The 10617-nt window shown below is 50.1% G+C and overlaps 1 protein-coding gene across 1 annotated transcript in view; it reads right to left on the bottom strand.

Annotated features, from left to right (window-relative positions):
• Positions 1-10116, bottom strand: part of cyp26b1 (cytochrome P450, family 26, subfamily b, polypeptide 1) — a 36443-nt gene extending 26327 nt beyond the window's left edge. The window contains exon 1 of the mRNA XM_071378121.1: positions 8841-10116. Coding sequence (XP_071234222.1) covers positions 8841-9044 — 204 coding nt within the window. The 5' untranslated portion in view covers positions 9045-10116. The remainder of the gene's footprint in view (positions 1-8840) is intronic.
• Positions 10117-10617: the final 501 nt, after the last annotated feature.

Here is a 10617-nt window from a genome sequence, read left to right as displayed (position 1 = left end):
CTCCCTCCCTCCCTCTCCGTCTTTCATAAAGAGCTACTGCTCGAACCTAGTCAGGACTTATGACCTGTGTGTGTGTGGGTGTAAATGGTTGGTTATTTTCGAGGCTAATTTTAGCAGGGAGTTACATCCTGTTTGTTTGGTTTAACACACCTCTCGACTCGACGGCGCTGCAAACACACACTCTTCTTGTTGGTCTCGTCTCGTCCACATTTCTTGTATTAGGCTAGCATAGATAACTTTAGCTCCATCACAATTGTTATTTTCATGATTGCTTGCATCCTCTCTCCTCACCTCCATCTCAACCATATTTGAGCCTATGAGAAGGAGGTGAGGAAAAAGGATGCAAGGAATCCAGGAAAGATTATTGGGGATGCGGCCCTTGGATCTCGATCTCGCTCTCTCTCGATCTCTCGCCCTCTCTCCTCTCCTCCCTTCTCTCCTCTCCTCCCCTCTTGCCCTCTCTCCTCCCCTCCCTCCTTCTGTCTCTTATTCCACAGACAGACTTCAAATGTGGGGCAAGAGGTCAAGGGAGAGAGAGGGGGGTGGGAGAGGGAGACAGAGATTGGGGGAGAGAGAGAGCACACACTACCGGTCTGCATGGCAGTGCAATAACAGAGAGTGAAAGAGACCCTTGTACCCTGTGCATGTGGAACACCCCTATATGTTATACAGTACACACACACACATCCTGCGGCAACCAAAACCAGGCCCCACTTCTCCATCACTCAGTAGAGAGAAAGAGAGAGAGACAGAGAGAAAGAGAGAGACACACAGAGACATTAAGACACACAGAGAGAGAGAGAGAGAGAGAGAGAGAGAGAGAGAGAGAGAGAGAGAGAGAGAGAGAGAGAGAGAGAGAGAGAGAGAGAGAGAGAGAGAGAGAGAGAGAGAGAGAGAGAGAGAGAGAGAGAGAGAGAGAGAGAGAGAGAGAGAGAGAGAGAGAGAAAGACAGACAGACAGACTGACACAAAATTAAGGAAATCTTTGACTATGTACAGACTCAGTGAGCATAGCCTTGCTATTGAGAAAGGCCGCCGTAGTCAGACCTGGCTCTCAAGAGAAGACAGGCTATGTTCACACTGCCCACAAAATGAGGTGGAAACTGAGCTGCACTTCCTAACCTCCTGCCAAATGTATGACCATATTAGAGACACATATTTCCCTCATATTACAGACACACAAAGAATTCAAAAACAAACCCAATTTTGATCAACTCCCATATCTACTGGGTGAAATACCACAGTGTGCCTCACAGCAGCAAGATTTGTGACCTGTTACCACAAGAAAAGGTCAACCAGTGAAGAACAAACACCATTGTAAATACAACCCATATTTATGTTTATATATTTTCCCTTTTGTACTTTAACTAATTTGCACATCGTCACAACACTGTATATAGACTGCATGCTTACCTCTCTCCCACAAGCCACTAAAGGGTTAACACTGCCATCACTCTCTCAATACTTTCTTTTATTCTGCAGTAAGAAATTGTATCAGATATTTCATAGAGGTGCCCAATAAAGGGAACTACTTTTTTCCACCGCCCCAGTCCAAACATGGTGGAAGGATAAAAAATAAAAAAAGACTCCCAGTGTGTGTAGATTGGACTGGTGTGAGTCGGTCAGACTACTATAAATGTAGCCTTTGTGGAGCGAGTGGAAATGTTATACAAATGAGTCCTTTATTAGGCCGACAGCACAAAACACACACACACACACACACACACACACACACACACACACACACACACACACACACACACACACACACACACCGCTCTATAATTATATTTATTCAGATCGGCGAGTGGGACAGGGGTAACCCCAGAACACAGGAGGAGGTGACTGTGTGTGTGTGTGTGTGTGTGTGTGTGTGTGTGTGTGTGTGTGTGTGTGTGTGTGTGTGTGTTCTCTGTCTGAGGGACAAGGGGAATGGAGGAGGGACAAGGGGGGGAGGAGGGACAAGGGGGATGGAGGAGGGACAATGGGGATGGAGGAGGGACAAGGGGGGGAGGAGGGACAATGGGGATGGAGGAGGGACAAGGGACAAGGGGGGGAGGAGGGACAATGGGGATGGAGGAGGGACAAGGGACAAGGGGGGGGAAGAGGGGCAAGGGAGATGGAGGGACAAGGGGGATGGAGGAGGGACAAGGGGGATGGAGGAGGGACAAGGGGGATGGAGGAGGGACAAGGGGGGGAGGAGGGACAATGGGGATGGAGGAGGGACAAGGGACAAGGGGGGGAGGAGGGACAATGGGGATGGAGGAGGGACAAGGGACAAGGGGGGAGGAGGGGCAAGGGAGATGGAGGGACAAGGGGGATGGAGGAGGGACAAGGGGAATGGAGGAGGGACAAGGGAGATGGAGGAGGGACAAGGGGGGGGAGGGACAAGGGGAATGGAGGAGGGACAAGGGAGATGGAGGAGGGACAAGGGAGATGGAGGAGGGACAAGGGGGACGGAGGAGGGACAAGGGAGATGGAGGAGGGACAAGGGGGATGGAGGAGGGACAAGGGGGACGGAGGAGGGACAAGGGGGATGGAGGAGGGACAAGGGAGATGGAGGAGGGACAAGGGGGGGGGGAGGGACAAGGGGAATGGAGGAGGGACAAGGGAGATGGAGGAGGGACAAGGGGGGGAGGAGGGACAAGGGAGATAGAGGAGGGACAAGGGGGGGGGACAAGGGGAATGGAGGAGGGACAAGGGAGATGGAGGAGGGACAAGGGGAATGGAGGAGGGACAAGGGAGATGGAGGAGGGACAAGGGGAATGGAGGAGGGACAAGGGAGATGGAGGAGGGACAAGGGGGATGGAGGAGGGACAAGGGGGACGGAGGAGGGACAAGGGGGAAGGAGGGACAAGGGAGATGGAGGAGGGACAAGGGAGATGGAGGAGGGACAAGGGGGGGAGGAGGGGGATGGAGGAGGGACAAGGGGAATGGAGGAGGGACAAGGGACAAGGGGGGGAGGAGGGGGATGGAGGAGGGACAAGGGAGATGGAGGAGGGACAAGGGGGGGAGGAGGGACAAGGGGAATGGAGGAGGGACAAGGGGGAAGGAGGAGGGACAAGGGGGGGAGGAGGGACAAGGGGGATGGAGGAGGGACAAGGGAGATGGAGGAGGGACAAGGGGGGGGGGGGACAAGGGGAATGGAGGAGGGACAAGGGAGATGGAGGAGGGACAAGGGGAATGGAGGAGGGAAAAGGGAGATGGAGGAGGGACAAGGGGAATGGAGGAGGGACAAGGGAGATGGAGGAGGGACAAGGGGGGGAGGAGGGACAAGGGAGATGGAGGAGGGACAAGGGGAATGGAGGAGGGACAAGGGACAAGGGGGGGAGGAGGGGGATGGAGGAGGGACAAGGGAGATGGAGGAGGGACAAGGGGGATGGAGGAGGGACAAGGGGGAAGGAGGGACAAGGGGGATGGAGGAGGGACAAGGAGGGGAGGAGGGACAAGGGGGGGAGGAGGGACAAGGGGGATGGAGGAGGGGCAAGGGGGAAGGAGGGACAAGGGAGATGGAGGAGGGACAAGGGGGAAGGAGGGACAAGGGGGATGGAGGAGGGACAAGGGAGATGGAGGAGGGACAAGGGGGGGAGGAGGGACAAGGGGAATGGAGGAGGGACAAGGGGGGGAGGAGGGACAAGGGGGGGAGGAGGGACAAGGGGGATGGAGGAGGGACAAGGGGGATGGAGGAGGGGCAAGGGAGATGGAGGGACAAGGGGGATGGAGGATGGGCAAGGGAGATGGAGGAGAGGCAAGGGGGATGGAGGAGGGACAAGGGGGTGAGGAGGGACAAGGGGGATGGAGGAGGGACAAGGGAGATGGAGGAGGGACAAGGGGGGAGGAGGGACAAGGGGAATGGAGGAGGGACAAGGGGGGGAGGAGGGACAAGGGGGATGGAGGAGGGACAAGGGGGATGGAGGAGGGACAAGGGGGATGGAGGAGGGACAAGGGGTGGAGGAGGGACAAGGGGGGGAGGGAGGACAAGGGGAATGGAGGAGGGACAAGGGGGATGGAGGAGGGACAAGGGGGATGGAGGAGGGACAAGGGGTGGAGGAGGGACAAGGGGGATGGAGGAGGGACAAGGGGTGGAGGAGGGACAAGGGGGGAGGAGGGACAAGGGGAATGGAGGAGGGACAAGGGGGATGGAGGAGGGACAAGGGGGATGGAGTAGGGACAAGGGGGGGAGGAGGGGCAAGGGAGATGGAGGAGAGGCAAGGGGGATGGAGGAGGGACAAGGGGGGTGAGGAGGGACAAGGGGGGTGAGGAGGGACAAGGGGGATGGAGGAGGGACAAGGGGGATGGAGGAGGGACAAGGGGGGTGAGGAGGGACAAGGGGGATGGAGGAGGGACAAGGGGGGTGAGGAGGGACAAGGGGGATGGAGGAGGGACAAGGGGGGTGAGGAGGGACAAGGGGGGTGAGGAGGGACAAGGGAGATGGAGGAGAGACAAGGGGGAAGGAGGAGGGACAAGGGGGGTGAGGAGGGACAAGGGGGATGGAGGAGAGACAAGGGGGAAGGAGGAGGGACAAGGGGGGTGAGGAGGGACAAGGGGGGTGAGGAGGGACAAGGGGGGTGAGGAGGGACAAGGGAGATGGAGGAGGGACAAGGGGGATGGAGGAGGGACAAGGGATTGTCTAGTTGTATGGTTGTAGTCAGTAGTCTGTATTGTCTAGTTGGGGGGTTGTAGTCAGTAGTCTGTATTGTCTAGTTGGGGGGTTGTAGTCAGTAGTCTGTATTGTCTAGTTGTATGGTTGTAGTCAGTAGTCTGTATTGTCTAGTTGTGTGGTTGTTGTCAGTAGTCTGTATTGTCTAGTTGTATGGTTGTAGTCAGTAGTCTGTATTGTCTAGTTGGGGGGTTGTAGTCAGTAGTCTGTATTGTCTAGTTGTATGGTTGTAGTCAGTAGTCTGTATTGTCTAGTTGTAGTCAGTAGTCTGTATTGTCTAGTTGGGGGGTTGTAGTCAGTAGTCTGTATTGTCTAGTTGGGGGGTTGTAGTCAGTAGTCTGTATTGTCTAGTTGGGGGGTTGTAGTCAGTAGTCTGTATTGTCTAGTTGGGGGGTTGTAGTCAGTAGTCTGTATTGTCTAGTTGTATGGTTGTAGTCAGTAGTCTGTATTGTCTAGTTGGGGGGTTGTAGTCAGTAGTCTGTATTGTCTAGTTGTATGGTTGTAGTCAGTAGTCTGTATTGTCTAGTTGTATGGTTGTAGTCAGTAGTCTGTATTGTCTAGTTGTATGGTTGTAGTCAGTAGTCTGTATTGTCTAGTTGTAGTCAGTAGTCTGTATTGTCTAGTTGGGGGGTTGTAGTCAGTAGTCTGTATTGTCTAGTTGTATGGTTGTAGTCAGTAGTCTGTATTGTCTAGTTGGGGGGTTGTGGTCAGTAGTCTGTATTGTCTAGTTGTATGGTTGTAGTCAGTAGTCTGTATTGTCTAGTTGTATGGTTGTAGTCAGTAGTCTGTATTGTCTCATTGGGGGGTTGTAGTCAGTAGTCTGTATTGTCTAGTTGTATGGTTGTAGTCAGTAGTCTGTATTGTCTAGTTGTATGGTTGTAGTCAGTAGTCTGTATTGTCTAGTTGTATGGTTGTAGTCAGTAGTCTGTATTGTCTCATTGGGGGGTTGTAGTCAGTAGTCTGTATTGTCTAGTTGTGTGGTTGTAGTCTGTAGTCTGTATTGTCTAGTTGTATGGTTGTAGTCAGTAGTCTGTATTGTCTAGTTGGGGGGGGTTGTAGTCAGTAGTCTGTATTGTCTAGTTGTATGGTTGTAGTCAGTAGTCTGTATTGTCTAGTTGTATGGTTGTAGTCAGTAGTCTGTATTGTCTAGTTGGGGGGTTGTAGTCAGTAGTCTGTATTGTCTAGTTGTATGGTTGTAGTCAGTAGTCTGTATTGTCTAGTTGTATGGTTGTAGTCAGTAGTCTGTATTGTCTAGTTGGGGGGTTGTAGTCAGTAGTCTGTATTGTCTAGTTGGGGGGTTGTAGTCAGTAGTCTGTATTGTCTAGTTGGGGGGTTGTAGTCAGTAGTCTGTATTGTCTAGTTGTATGGTTGTAGTCAGTAGTCTGTATTGTCTAGTTGTATGGTTGTAGTCAGTAGTCTGTATTGTCTAGTTGGGGGGTTGTAGTCAGTAGTCTGTATTGTCTAGTTGTATGGTTGTAGTCAGTAGTCTGTATTGTCTAGTTGTATGGTTGTAGTCAGTAGTCTGTATTGTCTAGTTGTATGGTTGTAGTCAGTAGTCTGTATTGTCTAGTTGGGGGGTTGTAGTCAGTAGTCTGTATTGTCTAGTTGTATGGTTGTAGTCAGTAGTCTGTATTGTCTAGTTGTATGGTTGTAGTCAGTAGTCTGTATTGTCTAGTTGTATGGTTGTAGTCAGTAGTCTGTATTGTCTAGTTGGGGGGTTGTAGTCAGTAGTCTGTATTGTCTAGTTGTATGGTTGTAGTCAGTAGTCTGTATTGTCTAGTTGGGGGGTTGTAGTCAGTAGTCTGTATTGTCTAGTTGTATGGTTGTAGTCAGTAGTCTGTATTGTCTAGTTGTATGGTTGTAGTCAGTAGTCTGTATTGTCTAGTTGTATGGTTGTAGTCAGTAGTCTGTATTGTCTAGTTGGGGGGTTGTAGTCAGTAGTCTGTATTGTCTAGTTGGGGGGTTGTAGTCAGTAGTCTGTATTGTCTAGTTGTATGGTTGTAGTCAGTAGTCTGTATTGTCTAGTTGGGGGGTTGTAGTCAGTAGTCTGTATTGTCTAGTTGTATGGTTGTAGTCAGTAGTCTGTATTGTCTAGTTGTGCATTGATGTGCTGAACATTGGCGGGACATGCTTGTGAGCTGTGTGTGTGTGTTGGTGTGTGTGTGTGTGTGTGTGTGTGTGTGTGTGTGTGTGTGTGTGTGTGTGTGTGTGTGTGTGTGTGTGTGTGTGTGTGTGTGTGTGTGTGTGTGTGTGTGTGTGTGTGTGTCCATGTGGTGAAGGGTGAGTTTTTGAGAGATAGAATGACGTGGCAGAGAGAGGGGGTGGAGTAAGCGGGTCGATTTACCGGGAGCTTGCACGGTAGCAGACACACACACCCGTCTCCCGTTAACCCTGGCAGAGCGGTAGAACTAACCGTCAGGACGTTTCCCTCGAAGTAAATGAGAAGTGAAGGGAGTTTGGCGGACGGTGCACGGTTTCTCTTCTGAGGTGATTGCTTTTAAATATATCACTCACACACACACGGTGCATACACACTAATACGCACACAGTACATACACACTACACTCTCTCTCACACACACACAGACACACAGCTGGCAAACTGTTAGAGAGGAAAAAGTCATGCTGAATCTGCTTCTGACTGACTAGAAAGAAAGAGACGTGCAGGTTCACCTCTCTCCTTATATATATTCTCATATTATCTCTGTCTCTGCCTGGCAAGTGTGCAAGCCCGCAACTCAGTGCATTCAGACACATTTCTACGCGTTTTACTTGGAAATATTATATAACGGCATAAAGGGAGAACACACACACTGTTCCAGTTTTGTGTTTTGACCTCTCGGTACTGGATTTAGGGGGGATATCTGTGACTAATAGCAGTTATTAACGTTGCGCACAGCTGAAAACTCTACGTACCCAAAGAAACGTGCCATTGTATTGCCTGGTTTTCCAGGTTTCTTTCAACGTAACTGTGTTTTAGCCTAACTGACAAGTCAGTTGTCCAAGCGAGAGAGCGAGAGAGCGATGTTAATGTTTTCTCTCCCTCTCTATAAACTTGGCCGCGGTTCGTCCCCGGCGCATTCCGGGAACGCGTCGCACCGTGTATAAATGTAAGCGCACGCAGGGAGCGGAGCACCGAGAGTTCAAGCCCCACACAACGTGCCGTCTTGCCCTCCCTCTCTGTGTGTGTGTGTGTGCGCGCTCCTGGGACACATCAGCGCGCTGACAAGTGCAACTTAGTGACGGGACTCACGTGCAGCCTCGCGGGGTCGTTCTATGAATCTAATCACTTTTTAAAACGACACGTTCACTTTTATATTTAAAAAAAATCACTCCCCTCGCAACCTTTTTATCGCTCTTTTTCATGTCACGCTGATGGGACCTATTAAGAAGCTACTGACTGTGTGACGGATCCATGAAAGTTTAATAAAATTCTGTTTAGGAGTTTGAACACTTGAATGAAATGCCAAGTTCTTCATGCTTATGGGTCGTGATATGATATCTAGCCTACACTAGAGTGACCAATATAAATAAACCGTGGATAAGTTGCCAAATATTTCATTCACACAACTATTACGCACGACTGTACACACACACATCCACAATAGAAAAAACGTTTCGTGTTTCAGTAACTTGACACTTCCAGAATGCTACAATTAGACGTTGCGCTAAAGTTATGAAGCGACTCGGGGACAGCTAGGGGAGGGGTCCGGTCTAGGGAGGCACAGAGACCGAGGAGACAGAGGAGGAAACCGGGCTTGGAAAACACAGAGACACAGGGGGGGGGGGGGGGAGACAGAGAGAGACCAACTCTCACCTTAACGCCTAGCCTACCCCCCTGACCGTTCACCTCCTAACCACGAACTCAATCTTATATAAGGATAAATAACATCAACAACAAAACGTTACGCACATGGCCATGTAGTGACTGTAGGATACACATCCGATGTGTGTGAATGAAATGACAAACTGGATGTGGAACAGGTATTGTCATCCAACAGTAGATGAAAAGACCAGAGAGAGATAGACCTCATTGACTATAAGAGACCCGCAGACATGGCTAGAAAGACCCACTGACAGACAGAGACACGTGCGTAAAAAGAGACCCACAATCCTCCACAGACCCACAAACGGTCACAGACAGAACGACAGAGCGAGAGAGACATATAGTGACGGTCTTACCTGGAAGAGCCAGTGGCAGGTTTCTCCTATGATGGGGAACCCCATGGAACCTTTTGGCATCGGTAGCTTGCAGTTCTTATCCCGGGTTGACGTCCAGCGAAGCTGCCAGAGTTGCTGGGACACAACTAGGAGGAGGGCCATGGACACCACGCAGGCCGCTAGGGTAGCCAAGGCTGAAACCAGGTCAAAGTTATCGAATAGCATGGCGAGGAAGGGTCGGTGTCTGGGTGATGATGGTGGTCGGAGGAAATCACTGATCTCACCACCGTGCAGGTTGAGAGAAGTTGAGTTATACGGAATTGGAAATGCTCTGAGGACGATCAATGAATATATCGATTAAAAAAAAATGTCTTGATTGTAATTGATTGATTATGAAATATAACTATAAAAATTCTCGTTTTTTTGTTGTTGAAATAGATAACAATTCAGTGGAGTGAATAAGCCTATATGTAACTCCACAGACGCCGAACTATCTCCCCGTCTCGCAGTTCCAAGGCTATCAATCAGTGTGTAAAGAAATATGTTACAAAGTCCTTTAAAAAAAAACGACACCTTCAATAACTTTAATGAAGGAAAGCATTCAACGAGAGTGGAACCTGATCAATTAACGTTTGAAATCTCATTTTGGTTTGATTTTGTTGGTCAATTTCCCCTAAAATAAGAAAATACAACAATATGGGATAAAAAAAGGTCCGTTTGACAAGTATTTTGTCCCGCTCTCAGAGCGCACGTGGAAACAGTGAGCGAGTCTCGGAAAGTATTCTGAAAATAAACTGGGGGCTTTTCTTTTAAAAAAGCTAAAAGAAATGGAAAGTAGAGGGAAAACTTTCCAGAATAACCCCTCTCCCTCTATTCCGCAAAAAAAAATAGAGATTATTATACCTTCAAAGACATCTTTCTCAAGATTTTAAAAATAAAAGTGTTGTTCAAGAGGCAGACGAGGAGAAAAAATAAAATACAAATTGTTACAAAACAATAATAATCCGTTTTGCAGTTAGTTCTTGCAGCAGAGCGCGCGGGAGCCCGGTGGAGCCAGAGAGCGACCGTCACCGAGTCTTCTGATGCTGCTTCAGGCAACCGTTAGTTGTCTCTCCTGTCTCTCTTTACCTTCTTTTCCAACTAGTAGCGTTCGTTCTCTCACTCACACACACTCTCTGTCGTGTCACTCTCTCTCTCTCTCCCTCACTCGAACTCTATCTCTGTTTCACATACAGGTTTCTCTGAGTGTGTAGTGAGAAGCGCAGGCAGCCTCTCTCAGTATGTGTTTATATAGTAACAGGCAGGCTGCGCGCCGGCAGGCAGCCAGGGTTGGAGCGAGAGAGAGCGGTTCCCCCCAACCCCCCGCAACACCTCCCCACGGAACTACGAGACGGCTAGGCAAGCTAGAGACTCCCCCCCCCCCCCCCCCCTTCCCCGGCTCCCACCCCCATCCCTCTAACCCCACCATACACACCAGGCTACACACGCCCAACTCCACCCCACCTCTCTCTCTCTTCGAGGCGGGGTGGAAAGTGAACAAGACGGGGTTGGAGCGTGCGGGACCTGGCGGCCCGCCCGAGAGACGGAGAGAGATGGGGAGGGGGGGTTCCCGCTACTGCGAACCTCTCACCTGGGTGTTGGGTCCATACACTTATATTGAATCAGACATATTCGCCTATAACTGCGTGAATGGGCATATGATAATGGTGATGTAACTATATTTATTTATTATGAAGAGACGGAGACCGTTTAGAATGTTGTCTGATTTGGAACACAGCGCGTGGCTCCAAGACTTTTC

The sequence above is a fragment of the Salvelinus alpinus genome, chromosome 31 (genome assembly GCF_045679555.1).
Source record: "Salvelinus alpinus chromosome 31, SLU_Salpinus.1, whole genome shotgun sequence".
Lineage (NCBI taxonomy): Eukaryota > Metazoa > Chordata > Actinopteri > Salmoniformes > Salmonidae > Salvelinus > Salvelinus alpinus.
This window is presented reverse-complemented; position numbering and strand designations above follow the sequence as displayed.